This window comes from Trematomus bernacchii, unplaced genomic scaffold, assembly GCF_902827165.1.
Source record: "Trematomus bernacchii unplaced genomic scaffold, fTreBer1.1, whole genome shotgun sequence".
Classification (NCBI taxonomy): Eukaryota; Metazoa; Chordata; class Actinopteri; order Perciformes; family Nototheniidae; genus Trematomus; species Trematomus bernacchii.
In genome coordinates, this window is record NW_022987582.1 from 11,694,633 (window position 1) to 11,714,045 (window position 19,413).

Below are 19,413 nucleotides of genomic sequence, written 5' to 3' on the forward strand. Positions count from 1 at the left end.
GGTGTCGCCCGGGGCTGGGCGGTGTTAGATGGGAAGGTGCTTGGACTGATGTGTCCTGTTTATCAGGCTGATATTGGTCATTTAACAAAAGAAAAAGACATGAATCTTCCCAATTTTTTTGCAACACACATTATGATGCTATTATCTTATTAAGGATGTGCTTATTTAGATACATTTTGGTAAAGGAAATCTGAGCATTGGATAAAGCCAGGCTCAACATGTATTTTCATTTTGTTGACAAATGTGATGCAAAGATTATTCCAGAGGGATTTTTGGATATCTTTTTGAAAACTTCACAAATCAGGAAACACTGTCAACAGTGTTCTTCTCCATGTTTTTAGGAGTAAATGTTATATAAATCAGGCCATGTATATTATATCAACAAACCCCTCAGGGAATACCTTCAGAATATATAGAAAAATAAATTAAACTAAAATGTGTATTACATGTAAGCGAGTAATATAAAAAGCTACAAGACACTACAATCAATTGCAATAGCTATCACCATGAAACTTCCCCAGTTGATTACTGAGGCAGTATTACATTTGGCAACCATTTTGTTTAAGCTACAAGTATTCGGAAAACGTTTTTTTAAATATGCATTAGGCATTTTAATTAGCTATTGTCAAAATTGGTCAAATGTGAATTAGAGGTCTTCCTTTTCATAAAAAGACATGTTTTGGACTCAAAATATCCCTAAACTTTCCAAATTAAGCAGTTCATAAAACCTGTATGTAGTGTTTCAAGCAAATTGAAAATCCTGATTATTTAAGAATTAAACTGAGAATGATAATAACACATCAATAACACATTGTTACTGATCTGTCTAAATGCCCATAATCTCAGTGTGCATGTATACTGTCACTTCTCATTAGCATTCCTCAAAAGTAGCACTGTGTCTGTGAGGGACATCAGAGTATTCGCCACTAGAGCGTCCTCTGAGTGTCTCTTTCCCCATTGCCTGCATCCTCTCCATCGGGAGGTGACTCTATAAATAACCAATCCCTCAGACATCGGGCAGCCTGGATGGCTCAATGGTAAGAAGAGTGGATGAGTGACAGTGGAATTGCCACAGGAGGTAACCTTAGAGATTAGGAAAGAGTCAGAGGGGACAGGGAGAAAAGGGATGGACGGGCTGAAGCCGTCGTGACAAGGATATTCATTTGGTATGCACAGAATCTGTAACCATTTTTACATGAAATGGCTTTTAAAAAAAATCAGATGATATCTCTTTCTCTCTTGCTATTGCAGGTTTTGTATCCAATACAGTATATTAGATAGATTTGTATATCGTGTATATATTAAGTTAATACGATTATTTGCTATGAATTTAATTCCTCAAACTAGACCCCAGGATGTTCACCAAACCTTTCACTGCTGGAGAACAGGACTGTAATTGTGTGTCATAACAAATAATTGGTTGTTTTACAATAAACAAGCTCAGCAAAGAGAACAAGGAAACGTGCAGACAGATTTTCATGGCATAAAAAAGAGAGCAAAAGACAAATTCACACACAGATGAGGGGGGTGAGGGGGGTTTCCTGACACAGGAAGACCTGAAATAGCATACAGCTCAATCAGGCCTGAAGAAATGTTGCAGCTATTTTTGAATGTCTGTACTAACAGGGAGGAATGGTAGCTATCCCTTCAGTTTGCGATCCACTATCCTAACCGGTTCTAACTGTGATTTCAGTGAGTTTGAAAGTTAAAAGACAAAAGCCAGAAAGCTCTGGTGCGTTGTATACACAGGATTCCTTCCTTTAAGATATTTAAGCCATGTTTATGGGTGTTTTTTCCTTGCATGGGTAGGTTTTCTTTTTTTGCTCTGCAGTGTTTATTGGTTGCGAAGGTGAAAAAAATGATAGGCATTCCAAAAATGCCCTCTCATCTACTGACATGCAACTGAAAGGCTTGCACTTTCAGTTAACCCTCTAGTTTCATACTGACAAATTGGATTGCTGTTAACATAATGTTCAGAGGCAGTTCAAATGTTTTCACCATATGTGTGTGTTTGTGTGTAGTTCTCTTAACAGCTGAAGTCTGATGTAATTTCAAGATGTTGCCACATGGTGGCTCCAGCTCCCTCTCCATACACACTGATGTTATGAGGAGCTCCATCTACACAAAGCACATTTCATCAACAGATGTTTACTACAGTGACAGAGTCAGAGGCCTCCAGTGGGAGGCTTGGAAAGGGCTACAGTCATTTCTAAAATGACTGCAGAGTGTGCTTCTATTAGTAAACTGCTGTGTATACTTCATGTACCTGTTTTATGCTAGAAAGTTGAGTCAGTACCTTACAAAGACAGATTGAATATTGACTTGGCAATGGTGGTCATAAGCAAAAAATGAAACATCAAGGGAATCTTCAGCACTATAGCCTCCAATTATTGATTTCATACCGAATATGTGACTGACAGATTGAAACTAAGCTGCAATTCCCAAATGAGTAATATTTAGGTTCAGCTCCCTTAAATTGCCTTTGATTAAAGATTTTAGTTTCAAAACAAAAGCACAAGATAAAAGAAGACCAACCTGTAGTCTCTCCAGAGTTTGCCGTACCCATCTCTGAGGCCTGGTTCACGAGGGTGGAGGCTGGTGGAGAGTCCCCATACCCCGGGGTGCTGGGCCGGCTGGGGGAGCCTGACTCGGGATCACTGGTGGAGCCCCATCGCTCGTCTCTTGAAGCTCTTTCCTTGTAGCCCACAGATGCCCTGCCTCCGTCCTTCCTGTGTACCCGCTGGTGGACGATCATCTGGTGACGACTGCGGAACACCTTCCCGCACTCAAAGCATTCGTTGGACTTGGAGGCAGATGGTCGCCGCCGCTCCTGGCGAGACGAAGGCCGGTACTCGGAATCGCTGAGGCTCTCTGGTGTCCGGTCCCCTGAAGAAGCATGGCTTCCAAAACCAGAGCTGCTGCGTCGCCCTGAGTTACGTTTCCCTTGACTTTGAAGGACATAACGGCTGCTCTCCTTCTCAAAAACCACAGCGGCCCCGGCAAGGGCTTCCTCCCCCATACTTCCTACCCCATAGGAGCCCTTGGAACTTGCCTCCACTGGCTCAACAACCCTTCCTTTTGTAGCTAATTGCCAGGCCTGGTAGCTGCAAAATGGATCTAGCTCTGGGATTCTTTGACCTAGCTTTTCATTCTCCTCTTCATCCAGAGTTTTTTTCTCAACAGGCTGGAGGTTTAAGCAGTCAAGGAAACGTCTCTTAGCAGCTGGTGAGTCCTCATCATCACTGAGTTGGCATTGGCTCGGGGATTTCCTGCCATAGCTGACACTGTGGATTTTCTCATGTGCCCTCAGGCTCTCTTTGTTGTGGAACAGGTTCCCACATTTGGAACACACTTGATAGATGCATGAAATGTGGCTAGTGACAACTTCGGGATTCTGAGCTACGTCATTGATGGTGGCTGGAGGCTCAGCAGATTCCCCTTTTGACCGTGCCCTGGATTTGGTGTTGTGTGTTTTCATGTGCGACTTTAGGAACCAGGCTTCACGGAACCGCCGTCCACAGATGCGACAGCAGTGGTCCAGGATCCCTGCATGTTTCTTCATGTGTGACTTCAGAAACCAGGCCTGGGTAAACACCTGGCCACAGGTCTCACAGGGGAAGGTCCCATCACCCTGAGGTTGGACGATATCAGGTTCGGGCACAACCTCTTCCTTCACAGTGGTATCATCATCTGCATCTGCTGTTATGTGGACCTTTTCAATATGGCTGAGGAGCTGATCTTCTCGAAAGGCCTCATAGCCACAGAGACGGCAACAGAAAGGCCTCTGGTCAGTAACGGGCTTTTCTCTTTTCAGGCTCCTACCAGGCACTTTCCTGCGACTCTCCTCTCCACTATCCCCATTAATCATCCGGTTACAGGCTGAGCTGCTCTTAGTTGGACTCGTACCTCCATCAAGGCCCTCTGAAACACTCATCTCCTCCTCCTCGGCTCCACCCTCTTCATCCTCATTGGAGTGGTGGCTGGAGAGGGTGCCCAGTTTGTGGCTGCGGATGTGAACTTTGAGGTTGCCCTTCTGAGAGGCTCTGTGGTCACAGTAGGGGCATTTGTAAGGGCGAGCACCAGTGTGTCGTCTCATGTGCTGTGACAAAGAGCTGAGGAACGGGAAGCTGCGTCCGCAGACGTTGCAGTCAAAAGCCCCTGGGGTTTTGTCTTCCTCCCCATCAATGTCATTTCTATGGCTGACCTTGTCTCCAACCAGCTTCTCCTTCCCTGCTGCCCGGGTCTCCATCACCTCCACACTGTCTCTAGGATTCATTGTACAATCCCAACTAATCTGTACTACCTGGTCTTTCACAAAGTCCAAAAAAAACTGAAACTACTGCGATCTGCTTTTGCACATCTAGGGAAGTCTAGCGTGCTTAAGTTAAATTGTTATCTGCCTTCAATCATCCAGGGATCAAGCTGCTTACACAGCAGCTCATTTAGCACTCTCCAGTTACTGGATGCAACACCATCTATCCATCTTCATCTGGCACTGTCAATGAATCAGTAGTTCAAACTATCTACATGCCACAGGCACCATAGAAAGCAATGCGTGTAGCTTAATCATTTATTTTTGACACGTGCTTATGGTCTCTTTGTCCGAACAAACAAATGTCTTTCTTAATTCCAGGTCATCATTGTGTCAGTGGAAAGAGGTTTTGAGTACTTTTCCGCCACACTTGTGTTCTTCATTTTATTGTCTTCTCTCCATTCTCTTCAATCACACTGCATATCCTTCACCTGCAAAAGCAACACAGAAGAAAGAGGGGTGGGGAGGGGGGGTGAGAAAACAGACAAAGAATGTGTAAGTAAAAAAGAAATATACCAAAGGTAATCCATTTTCAGACACATTTAGTTTTTGCATGCACATCTACACTAACTACACAGCTACAAATATAACAAAAAACAGTGCATGACCTCTTTAGAAACACCTAACACACAATCAACTTATGATTTACACTACAATTACATTTACCCCTTTGTATTGACCAACATATTTAGACCCCGCATCTATTGTTACTTATATGAGTTTATAAAGATTTACATCAGTATACATTATGGATGGGCTATTATCATGTAAGTCCACCATGTATCTGTGGCTGACATTGTGCACCACCACTGTGCACGTGCATGTGTGGTTGTGAAGAGCTGTGCTGGGCTCGGGGCTCTGACGCCACACTGGCTGAGTCGACACTTTACACAATCAGGGTGTGGGGGGGGGGAGGGGGGGTGAGGGGCTGTGTTCACATCAGCAAGATCAGCAGTGCCACCATATTCCCTCCCCATACTGGCCTCACGCACCCGCCTCAACTGACGCTATCACATGACAGGGATCTTAAGTACACAACAGGAAGTGGCTCTTCAGACAGTTTGCTTTGCTCTATTTCTCAAACTGGAGTTCAATGGGGTGGGGGAGACAAACAGAAAGAGAAAGAAAAGAAGAAATTAAGCAGTGTTGACTAATTTAAAAAAAAAACTGTTGTCATTTCAATTGACCTATTAAGTTGTATAATGTTATACATCTGCCAAATGTGTCAGATGTTTTCACCACATTTCCTTTTTATGACCTATTATTATTTCTTGCAGCAAAGTCCCAATATTCTCACAAGAATCACTCAAAGTTAATCACATCTTTATTCTTTTCTCCGTCTCAGCTCATCGATACTATCATTACAAAAGAGCCATTTTCTGTTACAGCTTTGTTGATTAAACTGACATATTTCTTACTGGAGTATACAGTACATTTCAGCCGATGCTAGATCCTGAGAGTGTGGACTGAATGAAATGCGACTGACAGCATTATTATAGGCTATTATATCAAGTGACAGGGCCCATGAGTTGAGTTACTGCCAGGCTCTAATTATAAGTGGATAATTGATCATAATCATAAGAGGATAAGATGGTGGAGGAGGGAAGTTAGCACCAGAACAATCATATGTCTTAAACTCTCGCGCTGAAAATGACTACCCTGCGCCAAAGCCACCTATCTATCTAGAATGATTTATGCTATTGAAATCAGAGCGCCCTCAATGGTTTGCCATCCTTCCTCCTGGAGTGCTTAGTAAGCTTAGGCTTCCAGCTGACAAGAACAGTGCTGCTCCAGCCAGCATTGCAGCTGTGGCTGACATTAGTTAGTTACAAAACGTATCTCCAAGAGCCATACCTTTTTCTGTCTAAATGTTAGGATTAGAATTGGGGGTTAGGGTTAGTCTCAATGTTGATAAGCATTAAGGCTCACTATATCCATATGCGTTTTCAAAACATTAGGGCTTTTACATTTTTAGCCACGCTAGTGACATAGCTCTAAGGATGGCAGTGATGATCTGTTGGTCAAATGCACCACTTTGGTCCAGATCAAACTACTTGATGGATTGCCATGAAATATTCTATGTACATTCATGTTACCCAGAGGATGAGTCTTGATGACTTTTAAGATTGCCTTTAGGTCTCCTCTAGTGTCACCAGCCGTTTTTACTCTCACCATCCCAATGATGGATTGGCGTACAATTTGGCATAGACATGTACAGATTCCCCATGATGAATTATGTCTGTAGTGATCCCTATCTTATCCTTTATAGCACTTCTAAGGGGTTCATATGCATGATTTTGAGCGAAATGTCTCAACAACTTTTGAATGGATTGGAAATTAGAATAACTTGATTGATCTTCAGCTTATTCTAGAGGCTTATTGCAAGCCTTATTTTTTTTCCAATAAGTAAGACTTGGTAGAAACAAAATTATGTTTTGTAACATTCAGTGTTTGGTGCTTAGCAAATGCTATCATGCTATCATGCTAAACTAAGAAGGTGAACATGGTTAACAAGAGGCCTGTGCAACATCCGTTTTATTACACTAACATCTACTGACACTAACATCTACTGACACTAACATCTACTGACACTAACATCTAGCTCAAAGCATCACTGATCCTCACAGAGCTGCTAGAATGATGTTATCTTTTTGTATTGTTTTTACAAGCATTATAATTTGTCTTACATGCAGAAGAATTGATGAACATCATAACACCATATTGATTCTTTGTGTAGACGTTTGCATCCTTCCCTAAATTCACATAACTGCCGTCCTTTATAGGTCTCATTCGTGTGCTTTGGTTACGTGACATAACATATTCCAAATATTTTATGAAGTATAAAAAAACATAAAATTCAACGAAGTGATTTTCATGAATTTATGAGCTTGGATTTAACTAGAAAGATAAGAAAATAAAGAAAGTATTGATACATTTGACAAATCATTGAAATGAGGAACAACACAGCTTAAGGGAATAATATCCAATATGCGGCGTGATCAGGTGACTATAGACATAAATCAGCTAAATAAGTAACAACCCACTTTATCCATCTACCATAGTTTCCCCCTCCATCTGTTCCATCTGCTCTCCATCTCCACAGCCTAATGTTACTCATTAATACTTAGTAGTTTATTTTCTGGCGCTAAAAACAGAGGATAATAATCTTATTTCCTGTTAAATGGCCTCGCTGATTGGGGGTCAGTATAGAGCCGAGGGGGGTTGAGACTCTTCAACGGTAAGCCTGTCATCCACCAGGCAGTCGCATGTGCAAATTGAAATGTAATGAGATTAGCCTCCAGAAGGGAAACAATGCAGGCTCCTCACCGTACAGGCAAAGGGGGGAGAGAAAAATGACAAATTGGCTTAAGGGGGGAGAAACTGTCCAGGAGAGACGAACAAGATTAGCAATCATCGAAGTCATCAAAAAAGAAAAGAGGCATCAAAGCCGTTCTTAGAGCAGACATGGTGCACTAAATGGATGACGTGTCATCCTGAAGCTAGAAAGAACCGTCCACTTAGCAGCTAATGAACCTCTCGCAAGACCGGAGATCGTTTCAGGCAAGAATTGGTGTTTTATTTCCTAAGTGTATTTAAATGCTGTATTCTCGTGGAAACACTTTTCTGATCACCTTTAAATACTTCAGACCAGTCCAAACCTTGTTGGGAAACGTCATTGTTCTGCTATTAGACGTGCCATTAATGGACACTTAAACTGCACCACAATGAGTCACTGGGAGTAAGTGGAGGCCTACGCTCAGCTGATAATGACTGCTGTGTCAAACAAAAACAAACTGTTCTTTTTTCCCCCCTCAATTCTTGCAATCTCAACTTCTGCTTTGTGAACACTGAACCGTAGCAGCTGAAGTTGGGCCAGAGGAGGAAATCCACTCTTGTTTTCCCATCCATACGCAGCCTTCGCAGAGCTGTTTGGCTATTTCTGTTCTAGAGACTCCTGAGGTTCACATCTGGAGTGAGTCTTGAAACTAAGTGTCAAACTGTGCCTGAAGGCCAGAACCTGCTTACAGCTGAATGTTTTTCAAATCACAAATTAGTACTTTTTAAAAGCAAGACTTCTAACGTTCTTAGTTATGTTAACTTTTACACCTTAAAATGTCTATAAACGACTATATTCCGTTGGGTTGTGTACCAATCCCAAGTGTTTTTTTTACAATTTTCAAACCTAGAGAAATCCATCATTTTAATCATGGTAACATCTGTTTCATGTCCCTTCTGTGCAATCAGCAGCAGTTGTGGTTGTCGGCCAGAAGCTGTCCTAAATGGGCTTGTTATCGAGTTTCAAGCCAAACTTCTACTACACTTTTAAGATCTTGGTGTTTTTTTTAACTATGAATGAACTGTAACTGGATGAAGGATTTAAGTCATCGGGCGTACGGATCATACATTCTTAATCACAAGAACAATCTAACAAACGTTAGTGTTCAGTGGGCACCAAACAACATTGAAGAAACACAGTGTTTAGTGTTTCAACGGTTTTGATCACCGTGTTTGATTACTTTGCAATGTAAGAGACCTCTGAGGGTTATTTGAAAAATCCTCCTGAACGTCTGAAAATGAAGTCATGACAGCAACAAGCTTAGCAAAGTGGCTCTGCAAATAATATTGGTTACCTGAAAAAATCTCAAACGATTAATCTGACTGCAAAGATGGCAAAGGTGTCAAAAACAACAAATCCCATGTATTATTATTATTATTACTTCAGGATGGGTACTATTATAAAAAAAGGTTTTTCAAATTGGTGACAAAACAGGACTTCCCTTAAAGAGAAATTCAACAAAGAGTCATACAAAGCTTTAGTAAAGGCTGCTCAGCCTCACTGCCTTTCTCCTCTGTGATAGAAAACACTGTCTTCCAGCCAGGAAGCACCTTCGTCATAGCAATCATCTCAGAAGCAGCCATGACACAAATCTCCTGCACCCAAGGGTGAGGAGATTGGCTTTCATAACACACTGACTCACTCACACTGGCACCTTATCGCTGATAATGACTGTAGGTCCTTCCTCATGTGGGACATCCTTCAGCCGGGATGGGCTTTGCTTTCCCTCCCACTCAGCATTAGAGGTTAAGAAAAAATACACAGCCGGGAAAAATAGAGAGTGGACCTCTTGTTTAAATTCACACACACAAACACACGCATACATGCCGGGGAACTGAGGAATCAAGAAGCAAAACAGAGGGGGCTTTTAATGTTGTCCACACACATCTTTTGAAAGTCTATATATGCACACTGTGGGCTTTTAACACTGTTTCATACAGGCAGCATTTAGAGCTTAACGGCCCATACAGAGGGCTGCTCACACACACTCTCACACACGCACACACACACTGCTTGATGAAGCGTTATACACAGAGCACTTTACAAAAACCTTGCTATCCTCTGTTCAGTTGCTCATAAAGTGGAGACATTCAGCGCTCAGAGTCGGACAGAGGGGATGGTATAGAGTCTTAAACACACACATACACACACACACACACACACACACACAGACACACACACACACACACACACACACACACACACACACACACACACACACACAGTGCAGAGGCAGTGTATTCTCAGACCAATCAATAATCCATTATGAACAAACTGCTCTTCACCTCACACCCTGCTCTAAACCGGCAGACAAAGAGGTCTGCTGCAAGCTGCACGATGAAGAGAGAGATGGAGTAAAGCACAGCTGGATGCAAACACACACACACACACACACACACACACACACACACACACACTGGAGTTTTAGGACATTTTTAGGGTGTCAGCTGGGGAGCACAAAAGAGGCTTTTTGCAAACTTTGTAGTTGATATACAACTTTCCGCTTCAAGTACTGTAGATTCAGTTACGTCCCATTCATCAAAAGCATCATTTACAGTTGAAAAACATACGTATATAAAAGTTGTAAACTATAAAAAGACCTAAAAGAGCCACTGTGCACTATACATGTTTCTGTAAAGGGAAGTATTGTTGAAGGAGGATCCTGCTATGTACATTAGCCCTACATTGTAATGACGCCCTTGTTCCCTTCCAGGGTTTCCTCCTCTTGCTCACATAGTTGAACATAACCAAATCTGACCGTGTGTGCATTCAAGCTAGATGGATCCTTTTGAGACGTAATGCAGATGGATGTGGTGCAGCTGTGTGTTTGAGTCGGTTTTGGTACAGGATGTTCCCTGATTTGGGGCTATTCTGACTCGAGATTGTGTCCAGTTATGACTCCAGTTTTGGGCTGTGATTGATTTCGGTCTAGTTTGGCTCCTTGATGCTCATTTGAGTCATTTTCGTTTGACTCTGGTGGGAACAGAAACAAGTATACATGAGGCAAACTCATCAAAGGATGTGGTTGTGTCTTTTTTCTCAAAAAGAACAATGTAGGCATCCCAAATGTAATTGGTAGTCTGGCTTGAGTATGCTTGATGTGACTCTTGTCGAGATTAATTTATAATTGGTTTTGATTTTAATCTAAGACCAGTTTAGGTTTGTTCCATCCAATTTGAGTACACTTTGTTCTGAGTTATGTTATAGTTTTGGTCTAGTTTCCATCTCGGGGTCTGTCCCTCTGTCAGAGCAGGTCATGCTCATAAGCACGAGGAGCAGTGGGGGGTTTTGTGGCATTGTTGGGGTCTCCAATTCCCATCCTATCCCTAGTTCCATCCCTGCCCCCCCCCCCATCCCTTAAACCCAGCCAGAACAATAGAGGGGGTCTGCGCTGTCTGTCCCTTCTCGAACCCCCCCTCTCTGATAAATAGGCTGAGCGGGCCTACTCTATTTGCGTGAGAAGGGCCTTTGGATAGAAAAGAGTGTGTGTGTGTGTGTGTGTGTGTGTGTGTGTGTGTGTGTGTGTGTGTGTGTGTGTGTGTGTGTGTGTGTGTGTGTGTGTGTGTGTGTGTGTGTGTGTGTGGTGTGTGTGTGTGTGTGTGTGTGTGTGTGTGTGTGTGTGTGTGTGTGTGTGTGTGTGTGTGTGTGTGTGTGTGTGTGTGTGTGTGTGTGTGTGTGTGTGGGAAGTGGGAAGTGGCAGGTGTTTGGGTCAATACTGTCATCTTACATTTTGGTGACCGGCCCATGCTAGTGGGATTACTGGATGGGTCAGGAGGAGAAGGGGATGCTTCTCAGACGTACAGAGTACACTACAGAGTACATTGCACAGGAAGAAAAGACTTAGTAGGAAATGATGGGAATTTTACTGAAACAACTTTCTGTTTGGAGTGGTCATTCCACCAAGGACGTTGTGTTTTCATTTTGGTTAGTATATGTGTTTGTCAAGGCCAAATTCTCATGAAACTGAAAACACGTTTCGGATACACACACATTTCACTTATGGAAATGGCCTTGGCCGAGGTCTCTGCTCTCCAAGTGTCCCTGTAGTTTTCAAAATGATTGGTGTGCACCTGTAGGTTTTTCTACTAGTGTGTAAATTGCTCAGAAGTGGACTAAGTACCCTCCTTAATAGGAGTATTGTAGTAAAAATACTACTACAAATACTCAGTTTCAATTAAAAGTCTTGCGTTTGAATAAGTATAAAGTACAAAAGGATTAGCTTAAAAATGTACCGGTAGAAGTAATAATTATGCACAATTGCCCATTTCAGAATAATAAATATCATATTACAAAGTTATCAAATACATGTAATGGAAAAAAAGGACAATATTTGCCTCTCAATTGTAGTGGTGTAGAATAATGAATTAGCAGGAAATGGAAACATTTCATATTCAAGTACCTCAAAGTAGATGTACTAGTAACTGTCCACCACTGGACTCAATACGTTTGTGTTATTTTTTTTAAATAATCTAAATTAGCCACCTTTTAAAACACGATTCACAATTTTCTGAACTATATATCTGTTGCATGCATTCCTTTTTGCATTGTTTACTACTTTAAAATATACTATACCAATACTAGGAAAACTACTACTACTTATACTGATATATGTTAATACTGATCAACAAGGTCTGATACCTGTTGCTTTCATTTAGCTCCGTCTAAAGCCAACAAGAGCTGTCCGCTCTCATGGGTTCAACTATCTTCAGCTTCCTCTGGGTGTGTGTGTGTGTGTGTGTGTGTGTGTGTGTGTGTGTGTGTGTGTGTGTGTGTGTGTGTGTGTGTGTGTGTGTGTTGTGTGTGTGTGTGTGTGTGTGTGTGTGTGTGTGTGTGTGTGTGTGTGTGTGTGTGTGTGTGTGTGTGTGTGTGTGTGTGTGTGTGTGTGCGCGCATAATTCCCTCCCCCCTCCTTCTCAAACTCTGCCTGTTTTTCTCACACCGCTCGTTAACCCCTGGGTGCTCCTGCCCATAGAGCCCCCCCCCCTCGCCTCCCTTTCCTCCTGCACCACAGCAGCATTCCTCACACACACATATACACAGATCTGCTGTCAGCGCACAACGCAGACCAAACCATCATTACATGGTCTTAACTACCTCAGAGTTCACAAACAATACACAGCTTACTGCAGGTCTTCCAAAACAACCTGTGAAATGCAAATGTTACCCTGACCTAGAGCTTGATCTAGCCATCAACTAAAACAATTATCTTGATCCTAAAATACAGGATCAAAATGTGCTTATGTTACAGCAACTTGCTCATTCCCCTTGACATTTAAGAATTTCTAAACGAGTCATTAGTAAAGTTAAAATTGTGCTTGATCGAAGATAAGACGTTTCATTGTTTTCTTTTCATTCCATGCAAATGGCTGCAAAACCGGCTCCCTTCTAAGCATTCCCTCACGTTGACATCAAACACATGGAGAGGGCGGGAGAAGGATGGAGCAGAAACACAGCGGGAGCAGAGGTGAAACCAGCACCGCCGCAACTTGTTGGTGTAATAGCGGCGAAAGCAGAAGAGCCACTCGTGGTAATAGTGTTCGATTGAAATCTAAATTGAAACTCCTCCATCTCTTTTCTCTCTCTGACCAACTGTCCGCCCTTCTCCTGCCTCCCCTTCTCCTGCCTCCCCTTCCTCTGCGCTCCTCCATCCGTCTGCTGCCACCCGAACAACCTCCACAATTGAACCTGAATCAGTCTCTCTGAAGTGTAATTAGACCGGCGACCTCAAAGCCGGCCGCCAGTCTTTCACACCGTCACACTTTCTCATTCGACCGTTCTATTTTCTGCTCGCTGCAACAAGATGCCCCGGTGGTGAGCACGTTTACACACACAAACACATAACATGGTGAAATGGATTTGATATGGTGTTGCAGTGTGACCTGCCAATTTGTTCTTCGGCATGGGCCGTTTTTTTGACAGACCATTACAAAAACGGCCTTCACAATTTAATGGATGAAATGTCATGTGGCCATGAAATACAGATATATATATATACAAACTCTTCAGTAAAAACATTCATAATGTAGATAGTAATGCAACTGGAAGGTTTGTACGTAGGTGCTACTAAAGTATGAGAAAAGACACATTTTTGGAAAAGGTCATAAAGATATGTATTGTATAGTTCACCATAGATGAGTAGGCTAAACCAAACTCACCATAAGAAATCACCCTAAAACTTCCCAATATTAAGAAAAAGTTTCAGGTTTTTTTACGTTATAAATATACAAATTGTGGCAACATCTAATGCCATACTTTGGGGAATTTCTGAGAAATCTACAGACGCAAAAAGACAAAGTCTACCAAACACTGGTTATGTTACTGTAGCAGAATAGCGCAAACTTTCACTAATCGACCTTGCATGAAATACATCATTTCTTCCTGCACTCTCAACCCCAAGAACACTGATACCAAAATGATGAACCTTTGACCTGCATTTTAAGATCCAAGATGTAGCTTGAGTAACGATACACTGGCAGTTCTTTAAGTAACCTGCTACTCTGCACAGTATTCAAAATGTGTTAGAATGGAACTAACTGGTCAACCAAAGAGGATTTTGGTTTCTCTCAACTCATTCCCAAATAGCTTCACTGACCACAAATGTATGCTTTAGGAACACAAATCCATGATAAGGTATTACGTTGGCACTCTGGTAGCTTCTTTTTTCTGTGCATAAATACAGTATGTGTGTTTGCATTTTCTTTTGCTGCTCATTTAAGTGGTTACTTGGGTTTGATACTTGCTGTTTGCCTTGCTTTGAAACCTGTCTTTACCTCGAGGCAAAAACTGAAGAACACATCCTGTTAGAGATACTGTATGAGAACATAACAGGGCAGCAGATCTGCCTCTGACTCTTCCTTACCGCTTGCACAAACACACACACACACACACACACACACACACACACACACACACACACACACACACACACACACACACACACACACACACACACACACACACACACACACACACACACACACACACACACACACACACACACAAACTGGCAGTGAGGATGGGAGGGTTTCCACAGAAATCTCCTGATGGCTCTACTACAGAGAGAATGTGTGGGCTCCAACAGGCAGTTGTTGTTGTTGCGAGGTGGTTCACACACACTGCTGTAAAGTACAAACACACACGCCAACACAAAAAAAAACACACATTATAAAAAAGTTCAACTCGAAAAAAAAGTAACCTGTGGGTAAAATCCAATTGAATCCCCTGGAAAAAGTGTTATTGTTCAGAGTACACTGGATTGAGTATTGAACCGTCTCTGAGCTTATGTGTGAATGTGTGTGATACCACTGCAAATAAGAAGCAGTACCATGTACTATACATTTTGGTATATATACTATACATCCTTATAGGATTGTCATAGAAGTATCCAAGGGAAACGTAATGACATAAAACCAACGCTGGTATTATAACTGGCGTGTCAGTCCTTGACATCATCGGGCCCACAAATCCTTTCTCCAGTTGACTTAGATTGGGAAAGAGATGTCTGTAAATCAGTGGAATTGTTTTAATCTAAATCAATTACCCAGGACAAACACTTTTATAGACCTTTTTTAAATCATTAGGGTCTAAAAGCTGAAAAATGCGCTAAAAGCCCAATCCAGTTTTTTCCCAGTGAGCACGTCTCTATGGGCCCAGATACGGTTACGGTTGCTCTCGAGAGTCAGGCCATTCTGGTTTCATGCGCCACTGAGCAACCTTTATGGGAATGAACAAGACCCTCCTCCAATGCTGTATCCAGATCTCTTTATACATCCATGGATACAACTACCGTAATCAAGCCAGGTGGGCTAAATTCAACACAAATCTGACGTCTTTAGGGAACAACAAATGTTGCAATTCACTTTCATGAACTGAAACACGCAAAGACAAAAACACGGATACAATTCAAACCAGAAAACCTGTCAATCACAATGTAGCCATGCCCTAAAGCATTGATGCTTTATTGTGTATGTTACTCTTAATAGAAACATCATTTGTTAAATGAACAGCATGCTGTATTGGAGAGGAATTTAAACTAGCTATAAGGTCTTAAAATGGTCAGGGAAATGTTGAATATATAAAATGAGTAGGGTTCTTTTCTCATAGACTTCTATGGAATCAAACCTGTGGAGTCGCCCCCTGCTGGATATTAGAGATAATGCAGGCTCAAGGTACTCTGGCATTGTCTTTCATATGCAATCTGATAACTCCCTGCTAGATGCCACTTAATCCCACAAACTAGGCCTTTAAAAACAATATCATGTCCAAGAGACACATTTACGTTCCCATGGGATTATTATAGGAATACAAAAGAGACGCATCTGGAAGTATAACATTCCACAAAGTTGAATTAGGGTCACCTCAAACTCATCACTGACCATCAGAAATCCCTTAAGGAATATTCTAGGAGTTTGTCTGTTTGCGGAAACATCTGCCCACGATTTCATAGCCAAAAATAATAAGAGAAAACTCAGCACCAAACAGGAACCGGGGCTGCTAGCTGAGAATAGCAAACGTTGTTAGTCTGTTATAAAGGACACAGAGTTTCTCTAAAGAGAACACTGAAGCTTCGTGACACATTTCTTTCATACGCGGGCTGACAGGCATTACCGTGAGACGGAGCTTATGTGGCTACCGTGGTTGTGATGGATGGCTGCATGAAAAAAAGAGCCGGAGATCCCATCTGGGTCATGTCTTATCAGGCTGACTGATTCACATTGATGAAATCATGCCGCCTTGTTAACCCACCCCAGTGGAAGGAAAAAAAACTCTAAACTAATACAGAGGAAGAAAACAAGGCAGCAGAGGAAGAGAGATGGAGAAAGAAGCATGTCAAGGAGAGTAGAAAAGGCAGAGCAGATAATGAGAGGGAGGGCAGCAGAGGGAGGATAAGTGGTAAATAGTGATGTAAAGGCACGGCAGGAGATATATTGGGATAATAAGAGCTGACTGAGAGGGATATGTGAGAGATCCAGGCAGACAGAAGAGAGACACAGAGGCAGTGGGATGCAGAAAATACCCATCATGCAGGAGTCATTTGACTTTTTTGGGGAAGTATTGATCACTACTGTCTGTTGAGACGATGAAAAACCAATGCGACCTTCTGTGTATCATCTGTTTCTGGTGTTTAGTCACTCAGATTTTCTTAAAGGAAGCATGATTGAATCACTCACTTGCCCATAAGCCTCGTTATGACAGATATTCTCTGCAGTGTAACCACAGCACAGGAAATTGGCCAGGATCCACTCTCTCGACATTTATCCAATAGTCTACTGAGACAATCTGCTAGTTTAGTTACATTCCACCCCACAATCAACACAGCAAACGTGTGTATGCACATCATGTGCGTGTGCATCAGGTTTGGGTTTGTGGAAGGGTGGGTGGCTGCGTGGGAAACGAAAATGTGACTTGAGAGATGTTTCAGTTTTTCAAAACAGTAAAAGTCTAAGAAATGTCCCACTACGAGGTTGGCAGTTTGAATCTCCTAATCCGCCCAAAGTGCCATTTAAAAAAACGGCCGCCCTAACGTCACTGATGGCAGAGAACAGCTGTCTCCAGAGGTTTGATTAGACTTGCCAATTTTCATGAAAGCAGCTACTAGAAATGACATCAGCTGCTGTCTGAAATGTTTCCTTGTAAAATATGACATAACAACCAACAAACTCCCATAAATGACGCACTTTAGAGGAATGCTTTACCCACAACATTACCATTTGTATATCAAATACACAAAAAACTAAGGATATGTGTTAATTTAAAATGTTCAACAACAGCAAATCTATATCAAAACATGTTTTTCCAAACTCTCACACAGCTCTTCTAGTAAAATACAAGTCTCATTAGTCCAGTGGTAGGCTTACTACTTCCCAAACGTGCATTTTAAGTAAAGCCTGACCATTTAAAACACCTCTGCATAGACAGTCTCACACTAGCACTAGTTGTTTTCTGTATACACATGTGTCATGAGCGAAGGACGTGGGAGAGTTTGTAAACTGATGTTTTGTTATAGTTGTTATCATGTTAATGGTTCCCAATTACTTCAACTCGTCAAAGACATGTTCATTTTTTTGAAAGAAAAGGCATGCAAGAAAAAAACATTGATAGGTGAATAATAGCTCACAATAGATAAATCCTTCAAATTGTAAAATAATTTAAAAGAAAATCTCCATTAGGTAGCTGAATCAGCAGTTCCTTTGCTTCACTTTGCCTTCTGGTGCAGGTGGGTCTGAGAAAAGCAGATCACAGCATCTTGTCGGTAAACAATAAATAAATAAACAGCCTTCCTCACCTCCGCCTGTTTGCAATAAACTGGCCAGCAGAAGCCGATCTGCACCGGTTGCTGTGTTGTTAGACAGTAGTGGATTCACCAGATTCACATCTGGAAGCATGCAGCAGCCTCACTGCCATGGATGTCAGGCTGACAAGCTGTCTGCTAATTGGCTACATAATGTCACTGGGATATTAATGGTAACAAATTGCTGTCAAGTTAAAAAAAAATCCTCCCGTCCATTTTCTATGGTTTTACTTGAAATGAAGGAAACTGTCCTCCATAGGAGACAAGTCAGGGTTTGTAAAACTGTGTATGTTTTTGGAGACCTTTGTAAAATAGTTTTAGGTTGGTGTATTTATTATAACATGTACACAGCAGTAGTGGCTCACGTTAGCTAATATCCGCACCAATAATCAATCACTAATGGTCATTCTGGGACTGACCCTGATATTGAGGACAAACTGAAAAGTGTGTACACTGCTGGCAGAGTATCTGGCAGGAGATATGTGCCTGGATTTTAAATGCAGTTTGTTATATCTGACACAGCAATGCCTGCTCTCTTTCAAAAATCCACATTAGGAACAGGAAATTGTGATAGTTAATACTATGAAATCCGGCCAACGTTAGGCTTTTGTAGTAGTAGCAGTTTTCGTAGCAGTATCAGCAATAGGTGGTGTACAATATGAAAAGTTAAAGCCACGATTATCCTTGCCATAACAGTTGCGGTTCACAAATATATTCAGAAAATCTTAGAAATGTGGGTAAAACTATTCAAATGGAACTAAATCATACTGAAACATCTTTTGGTATTTTAGTTTAGAATACAAAAAACAAGCAGATCATAAATCATAGGGCCTTTTGCGTAAATGAAGGAAACATAAACAAATGTGGCTGCCTTACGTACTTCCTGTATTTTGAAAATGAATACTTTAACTTAGGGGAATAATGAGTACTTCTTTGACCTCTGCTTAGCAGTAATGCTAGCAGTACCATAAATAAGAGACGTTTGCATTTTGATGAGAATAAAGAGCAGATTTCAAGTATTTGTGGTGAGATTATTGCTCCTTTTACAAATAGTGCAAAATACACACAACACAAGCCCCCCTCTACACTCCCCTAATGCTGAGATGTTTACTCAGAGGAGCTACTGATATAGGAGAAAGCAAATGTTGCATCAAGCAGTCATGTTTGCGTAGCTTTTCCCCGGAGAGATCAGACTCTTCCAACAGGGAGTTACCTGCATCAGCCAGGCAGCAAAACAGCCATTAAGCCAGCCATCCGACCACCGTTGGAAAAAAAAAGAAAGAAAACGAAACGAGAAATAAGCGACAGAGGATTACGCACACTGTCATTCTCTCCACATCGCACCAGTGGACCAGCTTTACACAACACAAATGTGTCGAGCCCAGACTAAAACACTGCAGGATGGGTTTACTAAAAATGGAGACAGCTCACTCCTGAGACACAAAGAGAGTGAGTCTCCTACTTAACCTTCAGG

At 41.8% G+C, this 19,413-nt stretch overlaps 1 protein-coding gene across 1 annotated transcript in view; it reads right to left on the reverse strand.

Annotated features, from left to right (window-relative positions):
• LOC117480217 (zinc finger protein 516-like) overlaps positions 1-19,413 on the reverse strand; it is a 45,918-nt gene that overhangs the window by 15,513 nt on the left and 10,992 nt on the right. The window contains 1 exon segment of the mRNA XM_034127448.1: positions 2,536-4,743. Coding sequence (XP_033983339.1) covers positions 2,536-4,276 — 1,741 coding nt within the window. The 5' untranslated portion in view covers positions 4,277-4,743.